At 45.7% G+C, this 21,296-nt stretch overlaps 1 protein-coding gene across 4 annotated transcripts in view; it reads left to right on the top strand.

The window, feature by feature from the left end:
• ERC2 (ELKS/RAB6-interacting/CAST family member 2) overlaps nt 1-21,296 on the top strand; it is a 906,943-nt gene that overhangs the window by 800,470 nt on the left and 85,177 nt on the right. Inside the window, exon 18 of one of the 4 annotated variants that reach the window (XM_059663258.1) lies at nt 6,539-6,750. The exons of the other annotated variants lie outside the window; for them this stretch is intronic. Within the exon in view, the coding sequence (XP_059519241.1) occupies nt 6,539-6,595 (57 nt within the window). The 3' untranslated portion in view covers nt 6,596-6,750. The remainder of the gene's footprint in view (nt 1-6,538; nt 6,751-21,296) is intronic. 4 annotated transcript variants of the gene reach the window in all.

Consider the following 21,296-nt stretch of genomic DNA (forward strand, 5'->3'; position numbering starts at 1 on the left):
CTTGCCCAGGCCCTTGCGGAGTTCTTAGACCCTTCCAATGTCACAGAATCTTTGACACCCCCCCCCCCACAAAAAAAATAAATTCTATGCAAAATGTTGAGAATGTGTATACATGCATTTTACTATGGAGAAAATTCTTAACTTTTTATCCTATTTTCTCAAAGGGGTTTGTGAACCTTCAAAGGGTTAAAACTGATTTCCTTATAATTTGTGCCCCTAAAGTTTTGATTGTGAGCTGCAAGGTTAACAAGTACATTCACTTTCTTAACCTTTCAAGGCAAATGCAGCACATAACCTAGTGAGGGCCGAGGCCCAGGCTTGCTGCACAACAGCAATTGGGCCCAGAATTCTTCAGGTTGTTTCTGCAGCTTTAGTTCTCAACCTCAACTCTAACTGGAACTAGGTTCTAACCATCTTTGAACCCAGAAAGCTTAAAGTTGATACAATAACACATGTCTACTTATAGTGCTCCAAAAAAAGTGCATTTATTTTTAGATACAAATATTGATTTACTTGCTTAATTTTGCTTTGGTCTTTGATTAGGGTTGCCAGATTTCACAAATAAAAATACAGCACACCTCGTTGGATTTGCATTTCAGATCAAGAACCAGTGATTTTTTAGTACAGCTCTTGAGAAGGGGAAATGGATCAGCCCTTTCAACCGTGGAACTTTTATTGCAAAAATTAAGGGATATTTATTCTAAACAAGCACTGTACCAGAGGTGATAGACCTGTTCTAAAATTGGTTTGTGGTGATGGTTGCACAATTCTATCAATTTGCTCAAGATTGGACTTTACCCGGAAAAATGGATGAACTTAATTATGTGTTAATTATAGTTAAGAAAATTGTTTTTAAAAAATTAAGGGATAGCTTTATAACAATGATTGCTTACCTTCTTATTCTGAGTTGCAGACTAATTTGAGGATATGATAAACACCATAAATCCACTCCTCGGAATAAAGCATGAAAGTGCCTAGATCAAATTATGCATAAACTTTCTAGATCTCCTGAAGCTCATCTCTAGATGCCACCTCCAGGTTCCAGCACTGTGACAGTCCTCGGCTGGCCCTTGGGAGGAAGGCCCACCCCTGCTACAGCAAGGAGTTGCTGCTCTTGGTGATCTTGGTCAGTCACCGATTATGAGGGTGATCTGTGGTGACACCTGCTACCCTAACGAGACTGACTGCCTCTCTTACATTTCATGCCGAGAAGGACATGGGGAGGGCAGCACTTGTCTTAAGTTATATCTAGAGCCTTGGGTTATTTTGCTTGTTGTTGGTTTTTTTTTAGGAAATAATGGCACGTATCTGCTGAAGCAGACCCATGTTCCTGTCTTGACTAATGTCTTTGGTACAAACAAAATATTTGATCTAGGCACTTTCATGCTTTATTCTGAGGAGTGGATTTATGGTGTTTATCATATCCTCAAATTAGTCTGCAACTCAGAATAAAAAAGTAAGTGGGTAGTGAGTAGACTCAGTCAGGAGGCAATTCCATCAAAACACACTGAACCCATCCTGTGGCGTTAGTGCTAGCTGGACTGGAAGGGGGCTACTCTTCTCTTTTATCGCGAGGTGAATAACCAGTAGGGTGGGGTGGGCTGTGGATGCTTAGCCATAGGAAGATGCCCTGAGAAACTCATTCTCTATGCATCAAGAGTTGAGGACTAGCTCCTCCAGGGTTACTTACTAAATTCTACAAAGAACAGCTCATTATTCAGCTTGTAAGAGTCCCTGTTGAGCTCTACAGAGCTTCCAGACGAATACTTCTATTTTTCTGTTATTGTTTGTTTTAAACATTACCTCTTCACCAAAACAAAAATTAATAAGCCTGAAATAACAATGGGAAGAGGGCCAAGTCTCCTCAGAGACTCCTTTGTTCTTATTCTTTCTTCATTTCAGACATAGTCACACCCTAGCAGCCAGATTATACTGGTTGCAGGAGAGAAGTGAGAATGGGTGGAGAATGCAGGGCCAGAGGATGGGGCAGCCAGAACAAGGTGCTGGCTGGCTGGAGGGGGAGCTGCCTGGGAACTGAGGAAGCTGTGCTGGCCTAACTCTGATCATTTTAACGTCCCTAATTCACATCTCCAACCCCAGGGCGTTGGAACTTCTGGTGAGGGGAATTGCTAGAACCCAAACATTTTCCAGTGAGGCCCCAACAAAGACCAGTCTTCACACACAAACCTACCTTGTTCTTTGGACAGACTTGATCAGAAATCAGTACTGGGTGGTGTGCAGAAGTCTGTGCCTTGAAGCAGAGCCTCATCAGAGTCCCCTGGGGAGTTCCTGGGTGCTGCTTGGGAGAGGATATAACTAATTAGCTTATTGGAGAGGACAAACCAATTCAAAGGCCTTCCTGAAGGCTAGCCAATGCATATGCTAATTAAGTGAATTCTATCTTAACTTCTTAAAGGAAGGAATCCCTGTAAAGAAAGTAAATGCCTTTCCTTGAAGAAATTGTCTATAAATCCTTCAATTTTGCTTATTTTAAGTGTCTTTACCCACATTTGTCCAAATAAGTGAAGCTTTACCATTTTGGGCTTTTTCTCTGCGGATTGAGTTTTAGGTCTTTGCTGGAGGGATCGTTTCTGTTTGACTCCAGCCTCTTCCACTTTTTTGGCTGAACCTGAATCCAGGAAACCCAGCAACAGTCTTAAGGTTTCATTGTCTTTCCTGTGGAAATGAGAATTCAAATGCCAACTTTGGAACTCTCTCCCTATCAATGCCTGTTCTCCATTTCTAACTTTCTCCTCCACCTCCTTTTCCACTGCCTGGTCTTTAGGTAAAAGTATTTCTATTGGTACAGATTCCCCTCCCCCCCTCACCCTGGTCCTTAAGGGGTCACTATGTCTTACGTGGCTTCAGAGACCCCATGGAAGGCAGTGCTGCCATAGTGGAAGCTTCTGTTCCTTCAGCGCTCCTCCGTGGGTACCCCACATGCTCCTGTAAAGTTCGAGGGAGGGTGTGGTTCCCTCGCTCCTCACACTTTAAGTAAAAGGCACCACAGCACTGCATGGGCTTATATTTTCAAAGATGCTTCGAAGCAAATCCAATACAGACCTCAAATGTTCTATTAAAGCAGTGCGTCTCAATCAGGGGTGATCTGGGCCAGACTCTTAGACATTTGACCAATGTGGCAGACATTTCTGGTTGTCCCAACTCGGGGAGGGGTGCTACTGGCCTCTGGTGTGTAGGGGCCAGAGGACTCTACTGCACATCCTATAAGGCAGTTCCAAGGACCAACTTCAGTAGAGCCAAGGTTGCAAATCCTGCGTTAGAGGAAATTTTTTCTTCTTTTTCCTCAAGGCCTGGGAATAAAGAAAGAAAGTGCTCCATTTTGATGAGTACACACGCCCTGGTGTCTTACATCCCATATGGACCCAGGAATTGGAGAGGAGAAGAGTACCATGGAGCAGGGCAAAGTGCAAGGTCGATGCAGGCCTTCGCCGCACCAACAGCTGTCTCAGCTCCAAGGAGAGACAACTTTGACCAAAGAGAGGACCCAAACATTACAAGGATGTTTAGTTTGTGATAAAAATCATTTTGCAGATTAAAGTGCTTCCTCTTGCCCATAAAATGGTATGTTCTTTAAATAACTCAGAAATAAGAGGCATGTGACTATGTGGTGAGCAGGAGGCAGGACCCAGAGCCTGGTCAATTAATTCCATCCCTGTAATGGAGCTATAGGTGGTGGTGCTCTCTGTGCCTAAATGCTGCTTGCTGCTGTCCACGCGAAGGGATTCAGTTAGTTTCCCGGAACCAGTTTCTCCCTGCGTCTCTTGGCTCCATTCTCCCTCACTCTCTGGCTGCTCAACCAGCCGACCTTACCTCCTCTCACACCCAAGCCCCCTGAGGAGGAGGGAGACTCTTTCCCAGGATTCTCAGCAAAGTCACAGTGTCTCTCATTGGCGTTGATTGGGTCAGTTGCTCATCCCTGACCAATGGCCAAGGGGATGCTAGGAGCTGACTGGCTGAGGCTGAGGTGACACCCCTGAGTCTCTTGTGACCCATGTGTGCTGGAAGTGGGGCAGATGTGTCGCCTTAAAGAAAAATTGGGGCCCTAGCGGGTTTGGTTCAGTGGATAGAGTGTCAGCCTGCGGGCTGAGGGGTCCCAGGTTCGATTCTAGCCAAGGGCACATGCCTGGGTTGCAGGCTCCATCCCTAGTAGGGGACGTGCAGGAGGCAGCCAATCAATGATTCTCCCTCATCATTGATGTTTCTATCTCTCTCTCCCTCTCCCGTCTTCTCTGAATAAAGAAATATATTTTTTTAAAAAGAAGAAGAAGAAAAATTGGGGTAAGATCATCAAAATAGGAAAAATGGATGCCCAGGACAATAAACACATACCCCACAGACACCCCCCACACATACCCCCCCCACACACACACATACCCCCTCACACACACACACACCCTCCCCCCCCCCCCCACACACACACTCCTTGCTGTTAAGAAGTTTTGGATTCTGCAGTGGAAGACTCAAGCCCTTGCCCTGACGTTGTCCTTAGTGCCTGGCTTTGCCGCTAACTGGTTGCATAGTTTGAGATAACCCCACAGCTCTCTCCCTGCCTGCTTTTTATAACTTGCATCATGGAAGTAGTAATGCTATTAGGGTGGTTCTGAAAATCAAGTGCACATGAGTAGTTGTTTTAGATGCCAGTGAATTCAGTTCAGCTTCTAGAATCCAGAAGAATCTAGACCAGCTACAACCCACCCAGCTGGTCCATGGCTGTCACTTCGGAAGCCGGTGTCTAAATTTATCCCAGTCCTCATTGTTGCAGGTCAGTGAGGGAAATCTTCTGAGGTCAATGAGTGAGGTAATTGGCTTGCTGTGGATCTTGAAAAAATCTCTGTTAAATGACATAATTGGTTTTAATTATATAATTATGGCACTTAAAGTGTGGGGGTGAAAGGTTACTATTATATTTAGAAGTGGGATCCCCAAATGAAGCCAGGGTGTTTGAGCCAGTCTTTCTTGGAGTTTCTCTTTTTATTTTTTCAGAGGGAAGTCAGAGTAGGCTGGCCTTGGCCCTGGCCATTTTGGGATGATTATCCGACATGAGGTGGTGCTGGGACTGCTCACAGCATCACAGGGACCTTTGTAAAGAGACGGGAAAGGGCTTCCGTAAAGACCTCATTGTGATCTGAAGTTAATGAGCAGTGGGAACTCAACTGTCAGCAATTGAATCTGATTGGGCAGGGTAATTATATGATTGCCTCTGGTGTTTGCACATGCATGGGGATATTTTTATTGGAAAAAACCTAATTGCTTACTTACTTAGTGGAGGGAAAACCTAAACAAATTTGTGTTGTCATCGGTTAAAAAAGACATCCTCTCTTTGTCTGAAAAGTAGCTGCGTGCTCTGCTTTTTAGAAGTGAGGGTTTTGTTTCTCTCCGTGTTTGCAGGACTTGAATGAAATGATAATATGAAAATGTAAAGGGACGCTACTTTGGACTGCATTTTGGTAAAATGACCACGTACTTATCGCCATGTCTTAAACCATCCCCTTCCATGGTCTCTTTCATGCAAAGGCAGCTAGAACCCCGGGCAACACTCAGGCTACTGGGACTTGCACAGGTTTTTGTTTATTTTGCTGTGTCCTCCTGCATGGAGGCCCCTGGCAAGATCGGCTTCATCAGCTTTCTGGGTTTCCTTCTTGCTCCCCCTGCGATTCCCTTGGAGGAAAAGGAAGGGCAAAGGGAGAGCCGAAGGGAAGAAGCCGAAGTGCAGTCCAGGGTCTTGTTCCGACTGCCCGGAACGAGGATGGCAGGTCACTCACCCGCCATGCTGGTGTGCAGAAAGCAGATGGCTGGGTCCATTGTGCAGTGCTCAACTCGGCGTTGTGGATGCTTTTCTATCTTATAGAACAAACTATTTTCCAAGTTCTTTGCTTTCCTGAGATCCCAACCTGAAGAGGTCGAAACACGACTGGACTGTGGGGATTGGAGGAGCAGCCTGTGATGAGAGCTGCAGACCCCAGACCTGGTGCTCTGGTTGGGTGGAGGGTTACAGGCTGGAGAATGGCTGAGAACAAAGGGCTTTCAGCCCCTCACACCAGCCACACTTTCTCATCTCAGATTCTTGCACGTTCTTAGACTCTTGGACACACCCCAGACTTGTCTGGCTAACTAAATGGGTCCTCTGGGTTCCGTGTCAAATGTCACTTCTTCCAGGAAGCCTTCCATGATCACTGACCAGCAGTCTGGGTTGGCTACCCTTGCTTTATGCTCCCTCTAAGTTCCTTTGTCCTTTAATTGCTTGTCTCCTTGTTCAAAATGGCCCATGAGCTCTATTAATTGCTTGTCTCGTTGTTCAAAACGGCCCATGAGCTCTGAGGACCGGGCTTGTGTTTATATCTGTCACTCCTATATCCCCGGAGCCTGGCACAGTGCTTGATGAGTGTGTTTGGAATGACTGAATTAGGCGAGGGATGGTCGCTGGGTGTCGTAGGGCATCGTGGTGTGTGCTGCGTGGGCTTCCCTACCCTTGCTGTTAATACCGCTCTCTTGTTGCTTATAATTTTCATTGCCCCAGATGATCCAGCTCTGTTGGAGGCACGGAGGCACAGTCAAATCTCATGCTGTACATTGATCACCTGTCCAACCTTTGCCTAGAGTGGGAGCCCCCAGTTCCTTCAAGAGATCCACCTTTACCTGTCTTAAAGAAGAAGAGGAGGGAGCCAGCGGGAGGAGCCGTGGCAGTGTAACGCCAGAGCAGGTCCAGTGTTTACTTGTACCCTTTTGGAGGTGGGTAACTGCAAATGTCGTGGGGAGCGGGCTTTCCGAGAGTATCTGCCTCTGACCTTGCATTCGGGGCTCGCACGCACTTCAGTTTTTCCTGGCGTGTAGGGATTGCTATTTTTGTATTTAATTCGTAGACTGTTCCATGATTCCCACCAGCCTAGAACAAGAACCCAGGTTCCTCATCCACATGAGGCAAATTGTCACATGGGCCTTGTGCTGTTGGTGTCTTGCTTTGTGGACAGAGAGTACGGATCACTCATTGGTTCCTGCTTCATGACTATTCTAGTTGTTATTTGCTCTTTAACATCTATGGTTTTCAGTGGTCTTTCTTGCTTTGGCTCGCTGGCTTTTGATGTTTTGAATCCCCTCTCCCGGGTCAACTTCCTAGATCATGAGATCCTGAATAACTCCTGACTAGATGAGATTTTGTTTAGGACCATGCCTCGGTGTTTAATTATAGCCCTCCACAATCTTGGGTATATTTGGCCAGCTTTTTCCCCAAGCAGAATATGAACCTGACCATGTAGGCCTCAGGCAAGAGGGCTTCCTAAGGAACCCGCAAACCCCCGGCCATCCCTAAGTTTGGACTGCCCATTGCAGGTGGGGCCGCAGTCCAGTCATCATTTCTGGGTGGATGGGCATTTGCATGTGGCAACCACAGCCTCACTGTGGCGGGCAGGAGGCGCTCTCAGAGTCGGGCTGCTTCTTGCAGCGTGGTCTCTCGGTCTAAAGCATTTTCTTCCTCTGCTGGTTCTGAGTCTCTGTTTACTTTATATCCACCAGTTGCATCTCTGCTTTGTCATCATAAACATCTAAACTGGAACCTTGGAGGGTTCCTTCAAGAAGGAGAGTTTGAACAACCTCTTCTTTTTTTTTCATGTCTTTTATTTATTTATTTATTTATTTATTTATTTATTTATTTATTCATGTTTATTTTTCCATTACAGTTTGCTTTCAATATTATTTTGCATTGGTTTCAGGTGTACAGAAGAGTGGTTAGACAATCATAGTCTTTACAGTGCTCCCCTGATATGCCCAGTACCCACCTGCACCACCCACAGTTGTCGCAATGTTACAGGACATCTCTTCTTAGAGCAGGTGTGCTCACCAACGCTGTGCACTTTGACCCCGGCAGGATGGGCCATGGTGGGCTTGGCCATGAATTCCAGGCAAAGCGCATTTCGTTTTCGGTTTGGAACAGCACCAGGGATGCCTCCCCACCTCACATCCTTTCTGGATTGAGGCAGGCGATTACTGCCTACAGAAATTACCATCCGAACAAAAAAATCTTTGCGTGGCATCTGATTTATAATTAAACGTGGCGCTGCAGTGTCTGAAGCGTCTCATCCTGTGTAGTCACCATCTCTTTCCTCTCGGAGTTCCTCTGCATGCAGCGTAGTCCCCTTGTCACCTGGCGAAGGACCCATTTTAGAAAAGAAAAAGGGAAAGTAGAATCAATGATTGCAGTCGTAGGTCGAACTCAAACCACTGATAGTTTCTATTGTTTTGCTGGAGAAAACACTTTCATGCCCCTTCATTGACTGATTTACTTATTCAGCAAACAGATTTGTCTGTTGTTGTTTTTAACTTATGGAGTTTTCTTTCTTTCTTTTTAAATTTATCTTTATTGTTGGAAGTATTACAGGTGTCCCCTTTGCTTTTGCTTTTTTCCTTTCCCGTTGACCACCCCCCTCCCTGCACCCACCTCTTCCAGGCCTTGCCACACTTTTGTTTGTGTCCATGGGCTATGCATACATGCTTACAAGTTCCCCGGTTAATATCTCCCTCCCCCCACCTTCGCCTTCCCCACCCCCACCCTGCTCCCACCTTCTCTCTGAAATTCATCAGTCTGTCCATGGTTCTGTGTCTCTGGATAAGTGCCCTGCCTGGACCAGGAAGGGCTTCTGAGCATCACCTGGGACCTTGTTAGAAATGCAGATTCTTGGGCCCCACCCAGACCTTCTGAATCAGAAACTCCGCAGGTGGGGGGTCCAGCCGCTGCGTTTGAAAGAGCTTCCTGGGGATGCTGCTGCTGCACACAACAGTGTGAGAACTGGCGGCGTGAAACCTGTGTGAGCGTGTGGGGTGAGGGCAGCAAGGAGTGCACTCTCCCCATCGTCGAGGGGCTTGTGGTCCAGTCAGGGCCCACGGCATCATCCATCAGTGAGGCAGAGTGACCGTCACGAAATGCGAATTGCTTCATACACTCACTTCCTAAGTCCCTCCAGGCAGTTCCCTTTGTACGGGAATAAATGTAAATGTGTGGTTTAGGCTTACAAGGCCTGGCGTGCTCCATCCCCTGCCTACCTGCCCAGCCTCAGCTGGTGCATTCCCTCCCTGCCCTGGTGCTCTGCCACTCACACTGGCCTTCTTTCCGCTCCCCAGGCACCCCCACTGACTGTGGGGTCAGCAGGAATCTGTGTTGAGGAAGATGAAAAACAAGAGAGAGAATTGCAAAGGTTAAGTAACAGGCTTGGTCACCGATGTATTTTTTCCTATGGCACGCTGTTTCTAAACCAGTGTCCCAATTGGCTAATATATTACTAGATTGATGCTTTTATATATTGGGATCACATGTTAATGTGATAATGAATATTAGTGGCCGCATCTTATAGTGTAGCCATCCGAGAGGACTTACGGGTCATGAAGGAACTATTAAATGTAGTTTAGTTGAGTCTTAGCATAATGTCGTTGTATTGATTTCTCTCTTTGAGAGTCGGTCCTGCAGGCACAGTGCTCAGCCACATACTGTAGCCGAGTCAAGTGTCTGGAGGGAGGCACGAGGTGCTGAGGGTGAACTCCCCTGTGTGGCACCAGCACATCCCCGGAGCGGATGCGTGGTTCCTGGGATCTTCACTTACTTTTCGGGGAGACAGTGACCGTGTCCGCTGGCTTGGGCTCTGTAGAAACTTCCTGATGCGTGGCACTTTTGATCTTTGGGATAGTAAACGTGCCATGTGATTTGGGAACAAAGTAGCTGTTTGGATCTGTATTAAGTGTGAAAAAAATGGTCCCTCGGGATTCTCTTTACAATACGAAGGGAACACACATTTTAAATAGGATCTGTTAAAGAAAAATCAATTTGAAATAGAGGCAAAGGGTGTCTTAAGGATTTAGGACGAGTAGAGCCAAGAACAGGGACCATGGTTTGGGGTTTGGGTTTGGGTCTGGATTTGGTTTTGACTGCCCACAGCTCTTTCACAGTCCCCCGCAGTATTTTCTGATGGCGCATATGCAGTTTGGGGTTTTACTGGCTGTTTAGGGGGCCTCTCACTTGAGATGGTCAGCAGAGGAGGGAAGGCCGGTGTGGAGGAGCCATCCAGGAGCGAGGTCGGTGGGAAGTGCTGGCTCCCGACAGCCTCAGCTTCCCCTGCCTCATCCAGTTCCTCCAGGAAAGCAGGGAGGTCTCCTCAGCACGGGAGCCCCCTGAATTGCAGGAAGCCCTCAGCTAGTCTGCCCTTGGTGGCTGTGAACAAGACAGGCATGCCCTGTCCCTGCCTCTCAGGAGCCCACAGCCCGCAGGCCAGGACTTCAGCAAACAACTCCGAAGTGCATTTTCACACTTGGAAGGGTAAGGGAGCTGGGACAGGAGAGAGGAGGGCAGGCTCTCTCTGTGGACTCAGGTTGAGAACTGGAGGATGTGTCTAGGTTGGTGGCATGGGGGGGGGGGCGGGTTAAGGGACTGTCCCCAGGGAGCTGGCACTACCTCCTTTACTAGCTGGACTCTGTCCCTAGAAGCTGCCACAGCAGAAAGTCTGCAGTGAAAACACCCAGTCTCCCTGCAGGATGAGCTACAGGGGCTGCGATTTCCCTGTGTCCACTAACAGCAGGTGCACCGTGCCCGAGTGTGACATCAGCGTGTTCACCGTGCCTGAGTGTGACATCAGCACGTGCACCGTACCCAAGTGTGACATCAGCGTGTTCACCGTGCCTGAGTGTGACATCAGCACGTGCACCGTGCCCGAGTGTGACATCAGCGTGTTCACCGTGCCTGAGTGTGACATCAGCACATGCACCGTGCCCGAGTGTGACATCAGCACCTGGGCATGTATTTCTCTTCCTTTTGTCGGTTCCCCTCTGAGATCCCTCCTTTTGGGGGGGCCTCTGCTGTTCTCCTTCCTGAGAACATAGCTTACTGGGGGCAGGGGGAGGCATGTATTATTCCTTGGAAGACTCTTACATGGCTTTCTGGCGAGGCATTTGAGCATCTTCAGAGAATCTTGCTGAGTGTGGCCAGCAGCTCCTAGAAGGAAGGAACTGCCTCTGCCCATTGCCTTCTTGAACGGGAGTCGTCACTACACATGTCGCACCTGTCCCAGCCAGAGCGCAGTTTGAGGGCAGGCTCTCTGTCTGTTCTTGGTGCCCAGCACGCTGACTTGGCACAAACCTGGCTCTCAGCAATAGTTGACAAATGAAAGAAGGGATTCTGCAAATCCAAATGCCCTTGTAGTGCAGAGGCTTGGTTTCAGGAATGTGAAATAGAACCAATGCCTGATTCATCTATTTATCATCCGCCCGTGTAGAGGCAGCTCTGGAGGACCCACTGCTTAACCGTGAACCGAAACACCATGCGTGGTGCATGGTCAGTTCACAGTACACCGTGGTTAGCAGGGAGAAGGCGCAAAACCGGCCCTGGCGTCTGGGTCCCTTCATGTTCTAGTCCCGCCGAACATGCAGCCCCAGTGTTCCCCCTCTCCTGTCATTCAGAAGCGACAGGGCAGGGTACCAGGCTCTGAGTGTGTCTGCTTCTCTTCAGACACACAGGGGGAAACTGGGGGCATGTGCTCTGCCATGTGGAGTGCCCAAGGACGGCTCACTGGCCATCTGCACAGAGCCTGGGTGAACAGAATTGACAGGGAGCAATTCAATTTCAGGGTGTTCTGACTGGATTTTTAAAAACTTAACAAATTAAGGATGAAAGTAATTTGAAGCATCTAGGTTTCTATCTGCTGTTTCTGAGAAGACAGAGGGTTTCTTTGATGAAAGCGAATGAAGCATTTCTGCAGACCTGAAAAATCTGAGCCTGTGATGCAAAACAGAACCTACAAGTCAATTGTGGCCCGGGTGCCAGTATGGCTGGCCCACACAGGGTCCTCGAAGCCTGCAAATAGCACATTAAATCTAGCTTTCTGGATTGGGGGAGGGAGGGAGGGATTAGGTGACCTAACTACACAAGGCCATATTCCCAGAGAGTCCATGCAATCCCCTTCGTAAACTCCTCACTAATGTCTGCATTGCTTACACCCTTCATGCCCCTCATTCCTGTACCTCCCTGGCCACTGTCAGCACAGTGAGCAGCCCTGCCTGGGACCTGCAGAGGAGGGCCAGGTGGTGGGCTGGCTGTGGTCAGCTGCAGCGTGATGATGTCTCGGTTTGCCTCTCCAGTCGCCTGTCCAGATGCCACACGCCAGGGCCTGTAGGGTCAATGTCAGTGGGTCCCCACCCAACCCGAGCTTCTCATGAGAACCAAGTGGGCACCCACCCAGGCCCCACCTCAGGGATTCTGACGCAGTTCCTCTGGGCTTTGCACTTTGGAAAGCCTTCAGTGTGGTCTGTGCCCAGCTCCCCTGCGCTCTGGACAAGTGTTCTGCTCCCATCGGCACTCTTCTTGGCCCAGATCCTCTTCCTGAATTGGTCTTGAACATCACAAACTACGGTCATAAGCCACGGATTCAGAGAACACACATGTCAAAGTGGCTTTTAAAAATAAAAGGGGTAAAGTGCAAAAACCAAAAGTATTTTGGTTTGAAATACCAAGTATACCAACAAAAAATGGGACTTGGGTGGGGAAGATGGCAGACACAGATGCTTGCCTTGTCTCAGACACGGGCGTGGGAGGCGCTGCTACGTCTGCTGGTTCCCGGGGCAGTCCGGTTGGTGCTTCCTACAGGCAGCCTGCTATTTTCTCGCTAGATGCTTGTGAACTGTGTTTTTCTTTATGTAGACAAGTCAATACTTGTGCCAGACTAGATCTAGTATTTGCCTCCTTTACATGTTCCTGGTGTTCACTAAGCCCTTTTAACCTGCTACATATGTTTTCCATCTACATGAATTTATTGCTTCTTTTCATAGTTTCAGCCTCTTCTTCTGGTGCATCTGTTATCCTCAGGTTCTTCACTATCTAATGCCCATATCCATCATCCTGCCCTTCATACATTACATCTCTATATTCCGGGATAATGCACAAGTGGGTGCGTTATTTCACGATGTATTTTTTATGTTGGTGACTGAGCTCTTAGCTGCTGCTGCTGCCCATTGTGAGGCCATTATTACATGTTTAGTGGATGGTGGGTGGTAGACGTCCCCTTCCATTGTCCATCCTCTGCCTGAGTGCCCCCTGTGAGCTTTCAGACTGATAGGGAAACTGAGGCTGCGGGGATGCCTTGCCAAAGGCCACATGATTGGCTCCTAGTGAGGGTGGGAATCCAACACTGGTCTACAATCCAGGGCCCTTTTTATCCTCAAAGCTCCACTTACAAGATCAACTCTGAGGTACAAAGTAATTGCATAGACAAAAATCATTACTATCATCACCTAATGAAAATATCGCACCTATTGAGTGTGAATATCCCAACTGAGCACTGTTTGCCCCATATTCACCATCCCTCCCCTTCTCCAGCACAGCTTGCCAAACAGCTTCCCTTAGAGCAAGGTAGCATGTGGAGAGAGTGAAACACGGTGATTTTCAGTTGGGGGCAGTTCTGCCCACCCCTCAGGTCGGGTGTGAGGAGGGTGCTACTGAGATCTAAAAGGCAGAGGCGCCCTAACTGGTTTGGCTCAGTGGATAGAACATCAGCCTGCGGACTCAAGGGTCCCAGGTTCGATTCCGGTCAAGGGCATGTACCTTGGTTGCGGGCACATCCCCAGTGGGGAGTGTGCAGGAGGCAGCTGATCGGTGTTTCTCTCTCATCAATGTTTCTAACTCTCTATCCCTCTCCCTTCCTCTCTGTAAAAAAATCAATAAAATATATTTAAAAAAATAAAAAATAAATAAAAGGCAGAGGCCACGGCCCATGCTAAACAGCTCAATGCCCCCAACCCCCCACCCACACAATGCCGCATAAATATACATGTGACAATTTCTGATTATGTGTATAGAGTATTGAGATTTCTAAATTAATAATTCATTTTAAAACATTACTGAATTCCTAGTAGCTTTTCATCATCAGGTGTTTTTCTGATTCAAATGACAAGAGCAATACTATTACTTGGGGGGAGGGGTGTGCAAAATTGTTTGATCTTGAAAAGGAGTCCCCATCGAAAATGTGCTGCTCCTGTCCTTCACGATACATGTGAAGTTTGGTTGTGCCTTTGCCAAGTAGCTCCCAATCCAAAGGAAAAAAACCCCGAATGCCTGATGGCTCTCACCAGTGGCTACAGTGTCAGGGCAGATCTGGCGAGCAGATGTTTGTGGTGGAAACTTTCCACTCTAGAATAGTTCCTTCTGAGGCAGGAGGGGGGTTAGGTCAGAGAAGAATGTGCCAGACAATATGCCCCTTTTGCTAATCAGTGCTGTCATCTTGGCTGCCCCTCCAGCAGCCTCGTCTTCCTGAGATCTTCAGTAAAAAGGCCATTCAACAAATACATCTGGCATCAGCCAGGATTGTTCTAGCTCAGCTCTAACAAGGAATGGATTTAATCAGATTCAAAGGAACTTTAAGACTCATTCCATAACAGTGTTACATCTCCGGAAGAGCTCCGGAAGGCAGATGATCGAAAACCAGTTTCTTGAGCAAAACTTGCAAATGACGAATGCAAAGTAATTGAGTTGGCTGTGCACAAGTCTGAAATCTTAGAGACATTTATCAGGCGCATCGGGGCACATACTATATCCAGTGCTTCACTGGATTAATCTAATTAGTCTTCATAGCAAGCTACGAAGCCAGTCCTGATCTTATGACTATTTCATAGAGATAGCATCTAAGGCTTAGGCTCCCTAGGCAACTTGTCCAAAGTCACAGTTACTCCTTCTGCTTTAACCATTGGGCTGATAATACAGTCACACTGCTGGTTTTGAGTCAACAAGCTACTATTTTAAGCTCTATCCTTTGTTTCTTTCATTGGAAAATGCATTTCTTATAGACATGCAGTTATTATAAGAAATGCTTATTTGAGTCCATTTTAATAAATTTGGCAAAGGCTAGTATATATATATATATATAAAACAGTAACAGAAACACTGAGTTCGATGAGAAATGTATTTCCAAGTTGTCTTCTCTCCTCATTTGCAGCCTCCACGCATGATAGGATGTGACACAGCGGTCACTTGCAGGGAATCAGAGTGATCCTCCAGGCAAGACTCCGGCGCTTTCATTAACAAGATGTGGTTTTTAGCTGATCACATGGCTTCTCGGGGTTTCAGACTTCTGGCACACAGCAGGTCATAGTTTATGTAACAACCATTTATTTGGCATCTGTTAGATGTGCAGATATAATAATAATCCTCAAGTAATGTGATCTGTTGTAGAAGAGACATCTGTACCTCTATGAGGGGCTCTGAGCACTGCAGGCTGCCTAGTCAGGGAGATACCAGCAAATGCTTATTGAGTGCCTACTGTGTGTCAGCAGGCTCTATTCCAGAAGGGAGAGATTGCAGCTGGGGGGGAGTGGGGGGGGGCTGGAGTGATAGTAAAACAGTAAACAAACAAATAAGGGGATTTCAGAGACCAGCTAATTGCTTGAAGAAAATGCAATAGAGCAGTACAATAATGAATAGGGATAGGAGGAGCTATTCTACCTAAGATAATCAGAGAAGGCTTCTCTGAGGAGGTGACATACACACACAAAAGCCCTGGGAAATGAGGACAATTTTCTAGGCAAGAGAAATAATTTTATCTGTTAATATTGCTATAGCAACACCTTTTGGGTTAATATGTGTGATTATGCTTTTTTCCATCCTTTTATTTTTCAGCATTTTTCTTCCATTTCATAAATAACATAAAACCTTGTGTCTCTGCCTTTTGATGAGTGAATTTAAGCTGTTTATGTTTATTGTAATTAATCCATCTGGACTTAACTTTGTCTTTTTATTTTGTGTGTTCTATTATGATTTTCCTTTTCTTTTTCTTTTCTCTGCTGTCCTGTTTGAATTGACTGTGCTTTCTCTATTTCTTTTTATTTTCTATTCTACTGATTTGGAAGTTATATATTCTATTTGTCTTCCCTTCATAGTGTGGATATTATCTAATGCAGATTTTGGAAAACACTCACAGTCCCTTAATGCACCTTCTTCAGTTGGTTTAATGGCTTTCTCTAGTGTCCTGACTCCGGTGGTTTCCTCTTTAATGGGGAAGGGTGTAAATGCAAGTATAGAATATGGTCAGTGTGAAGATTATATCTTGCGGTATGGATTTCCGACTTGCCTTTGCCAAGACTTGTGCCCTGTTACTTGAGGGATCTGGTCATTGACAAACTGTAAAATCCTCATGTGTTATGGGTAACAGTGTGGCTTCTAAGCAAGCAGTCTCTTGGTTTCTTCTGTTGCCCTTCTCCTTGTCTGCATTTCAGCTCTTGTAAGTGATGATAAACGTTAAATGGCTCCTGTAAAACTGTTGAATTGGCAGTTTTTAAACTGCATAAAACACTGACATTTTCATTAGATCCTGGCCCCGAGGAGTGTCCGGCTTTCATCATAATGGATTTGTTTACTTCTGCAGAGAGTCTTAATGTGCTGCCTATGAGAGAGATCTTACTGTTACCTGCTCTTAAATGAGAAAGTCTTTTTTCAGCCAAAGGTTTTTGGAAAAGGATTTGAAGAGTTTTTTTCACTGCCCCCCACCCCATCCCTAGCTCCCCATGCCATCTCCCAAAAGGGTAAGGGATGAGAAGAGAGTCTTTGAAGAACTTCGGGATTGGACAGGAAGAATTTCAATGTAAAAATATCCTGCAGAGTCCATTAAGAGACAATGTTAGAAATTGCTATTAAACCACTATTTAGTTTCAGTGTATCCTGATAAAGATAAGCAAGTTATATCTATGTCTTTGTGACCTCAATCTTTTGGTCTACATTTAAACAGATATCTTGATTTTGGATTAATACACTCTCTTGTGTATATTAGCAGAGAAAACGTTTTAAATGGCTGGGTCCTTATAAGAAAAAATAAGAAAAGAGAAGACTTTTATCTTCTGATCATTGCACTATATTTTCAACATTTTTTCAGAAGATGCCAAATTCTTCATGAACAAATGTAGAGTCTTCTCCATTTAACAAAGCTGGAAACTGTGTGTGCTGAAAGGGCCGGGAATGTTAACTTTCCTGGAATCAACAAGTTTGCAATTTATGGCAAGAGTTCTTGCTTATTTTTAAAGTAACTTCCTTTTCCGTATTAGCTCCTTGAATATGTCATTGGCAGGTTTGTCTACTTTTGCATTTCAAGAGAGGCAGCCTAACATGGGAGGCAAAGTCCCTGAGTCAGGCAGATCAGCATTTGAATTCTCCTTCCAGGACATACTAGCTGTGTAATAGTGGATGAGTTAATGAACCTTTCTGAGCTCTGTTTTTCTTTTCCTTAAAGTTAAAATAATAAATCAACTTTTCAGAGTTGATATGAACTTCAAATAAAATAATATATGCAAAGTGTTTAACACAAAACCTGGTACATAGTAGGGGACCATTTAATGACATTTGGTGATGAAGATGATAAAGATGATGATGCAAGTGGTGATGGTACAGACAGTGGTAATAGAGATGATGATGGTGATGGTGATGAGGATGTTGATGATGGTAGTGATAATGGTGATGAAGATGGTGGTGGTGGTAGTCAAATTACTGGATGTTAGGAGTCCTTTGAAAAAGGCTAAGAGAAGTTTATTAAATAACTTGAGAAAAGACAGAATTATCTGTTATTACCTGACCTATAGTTCCCCAACTGTTACTTGGATACTTTCAGTCAATTAGGAGATCCTTTTTGAATAAAAATCCATTATAGACAGAAAACCACAAAAGCCTACTTTACTCATACAACTTTCTTTTCAGGCCTGTACCTGTTTTTGAAAAGGCTAAGAAGTGTTACTTTGAGTCATTTGATCCTTTTGACATCCATTTCCTTCCTAAAGCTTGCTGATTCCTTGGCATGTATGACATTAGATGTCCTGGGGTTCTTCTGTTTCTTTGAACATTTCTCTGCCATCTTTGCCAACTTCTCTTTCTTTAGTCATTTGGATACATGAGTGTGGAACTTAGAGAAGGCAGTGCAGAGAGGGCCAACAGAGAGGTTGGGCAGAAGCTGATTGTAGTGTCACAGAAGCAAAGATGGGCAAAGTTCCAGGTACAGCGGGAAGGTCAGTAATTTTGAATATCAGAGAAATGGTTAGGATGAGGAAGGTTGAGCAAGACCAATACTTTTGTCTATGAAGGTTCAGTTTTGGCATTGGGACACAAAATCACTGGGATGGCGAAAGACGAAGGATGGGAGTGTACCTGGGACGTAAGGGCATGGAGGCCACAGACATGGAAGAGAGAAAGGAGGTCACAGGGTGGAAATGCCTTTTTTTTTTTTTTAGATAAGAGAGGATAAAGTGTATGTTTAGACCAAGAGGAAGGAGCCAAGGGAAGGTGAGTAAGAAAATACAAAAGCAAGTAGATATTAGTCCTGAAAGGAATGGGAAAAGGAGGAGGAGAAGTTGATTGACCCATAAAAGCATCCACCCACATCCCCAATGAACAGATGGGTGAGGAACAGTGTAATCTGTGAGGCTCATGTTGAATGACCTTGATCTTCTGTTAAAAGGTGAGCCTTGGCCTGTAGCTCACTTGGATGGAGTGTCGTCCCCTACACTTAAAGGTCAAGGATTTTATCCCTATGATCTTCTGTGTACCATAAGTACCCTATAATCCTACAGATGGCCCTATACTGCTCCCACTTCACCCATGGGCCCCTCCCTTTCCTTCTCCTCACACCCAGCCCAGCTTTCAGATGGTTATCACATAGAAATAAATCACTGGATGATTTGCACCAAAGTGAGGACGATTGCAAAGGTGTATTGTCTCATCCCACCCAGGCATTAGTGTGACAGGTAGTTGAGTGGAAGGAGCACAGGATCAAGAGGACATGGAGTGTAGTCCCAGGTCTGTCTAGTCGGTTACCCTATTATTGTGCCCTTTGCAGCACAGGGTGTCATGTCTTTCTTGCTTGCCATTCCATCATTAGCCAGTTATCTAGTACATGGTATATAGTAGGTACTGATGGAATTTATTTGAATGGGTTAATAGAGAGAGATAAAGATCTTCAAATAATCCCACTATTCTTTGCAAGTATGAGGGACTGTTAATCCAATGTGCATTTTAGCAGGCACAATATCATTCCAAAGAATGAATTTCTAATAGTAGAATGTCAGCTACCACTGGTGGGCCAGTGAAAGGAGATATTTTTAGCAGGGCTTTACAGAATTGCTTAAATTTAGCCATCTAATGTCTACATCTATTGGTTTGGCTTACAGATAAATTAGCTCCTACTTCTTCAGTAATCTGATCCAAGGTGATTTAGTCATTTCTTATTCTTAATGTTAAAAATATATAGTGATCTGTCATTATAGACAGAGCTATGGTCCGGGCAAGGCAAAAAGAGATGAAAACGGGTTCTAAATAGAGAAGCAGAGTTTCCTTCTCATCCACTCTTTCTACATTCTCCACCCTCCCTGCTAAATAAGATCTTTCTCTACCTTTCCCCAGGACCCCACCAGCATGGAGAAATCGATTGTCAAACAAATCCCCAAAGAATAAAAGAAAAATATGTCTTCAGAAGGAGAGGGCAGAGGGGAGAGATGGAAGCATCAATAAAGGCTAAAGGGATTGGCCTAGAGTGTGCAGAATCCTAGAGGGTGTTTATTTTCAAAACAAAAGCTTACCGATCAGGTACTTTTCAACAGATGAGAAAAAGGGAAGGAGCATAGCTTGTGCCTGGGCTTGGGGACATGCCCACAGTGGCCCGAGCTACTGAGTCAGCAGGACTGGCTTTTGTTCTCCTGGGTCTGGCGGCAGCTTCTAAGGACACAGGATTCACTAGTGAGCCAGTCATATGCTCTAAGAAGGCTGCATCTGGCCCGGCCACCCTTCCAGTTTTGCTGGGTCACTTAGAATCCCAACTTCCTGCCCTGCCCACACTCTGGAACCGCCCAGGGAAGCCTCACCAGACGTTGGCAGTCAGCCTGGCATGATTGAGGAGATGTTCCTCACAAGGCCCGCTTTGGGCTGGCATCTTTTTGGGCACTGCTCTTTCCCACAAATATTTCTTACAAAAAGCCTTTGAGACAGGAAAGCCATCTTTTCTTTAGAACCTATGTGTCAGAGTAGTAGACAGACATAACTCAATTTAAAATCCTCTTAAGCCACTTCTGTGCTGTGTGACCTTAAGCAACTGGGTTACCTTTTCTGAGCCTCAGTTTCCTTCTTGGTAGAATGGAACAAATTGGACCTGTGCCATCGGTGTGGTAAGGATGAGGATAATGAAGATGAGGTGTTTGACAGATGGTCTGGCAAAGAGAAGGTCAGTGTTGTCAGTGAACCTGGCTGGAGAGACCCCCAGAACCCAGCCAAGACGTGAGCTTTTGATCCTTGTTAAGGATGTTTGGTTTGGGCCTCAGTCAGCTGCTTCTTCGATCAGAACCACACACACGCTGATGTTTTGAGTGATGATTCTCTTTGTAAATAGCTCCTAGTCTGCATGAGTAACCACATCACGCAGGCCCTGCCTGGGCCCTGGGTCTCTGTGTCTCTCGGTTGGAAAACAAAGGGTGTGAACTCAATGTTGATTCATTTTAACCACCTCTGGGTGCCACTCCAGTCCTGATGTCTGGAGGCTCTCCGCTAGGCCTTCTACATCCGAGACCTCCCTCCTGATCGCAGTGCGAGGTCCCACAGAGGTGGACACAAGGGGTCATGTGTGGTAGAACACAATCCTGAGGAAGAGAAGAGACAAAACACAAGAGTGAAATGAAAATACTGCTCTATAAAGAGCACTGCTCTATAAAGAGTGTTTTTAAAAAATTGTTTGCAAAATGCTAAAAACACACGTGAAAATCAACCACAATTCTACCCCCTCTAGTTATGCATAGAGATAGAAAACAGGAAGCCGGTTTTCTGCACCCCCTCCTTTTGGCAATTTGGTGTCTGTCCTTCTCACTCTCCCCCTCAGTTTGAAATACATTTCCCTATTGACATGTATACAGACCTGGATACATACTTTTTACAGGACAGGGGTCCGCAATTTGTATTTTGGGGTAATTGCCGTTCACTGATACTACATTGAGTTGGTCCTTTGAGGTCAGTATATGTAAATCTCCCTCCTGTGTTTAACCAGCATCCTGTTTCATATTGTGGGAAAGCCATATTTATTCAGTCACACCCTTTTGATGGGCAATAGGTTGTTTCCAGTCTTTTTGTTGGTACCAAGGAGGCTGCAGCAAATGGATATTTATGTTTTGCTGTGTATTATGGTGGTTTTACTTCTGTGGAATCAACTCCTAGAAGTATGGCTTCTGAGTCAGAGGGTATATTCTCTTTAAATTCCAATAGAGACTTCCACATTGGTTTCTACAATGTTTGAAAGCAC

The sequence above is a fragment of the Myotis daubentonii genome, chromosome 14 (genome assembly GCF_963259705.1).
Source record: "Myotis daubentonii chromosome 14, mMyoDau2.1, whole genome shotgun sequence".
Classification (NCBI taxonomy): Eukaryota; Metazoa; Chordata; class Mammalia; order Chiroptera; family Vespertilionidae; genus Myotis; species Myotis daubentonii.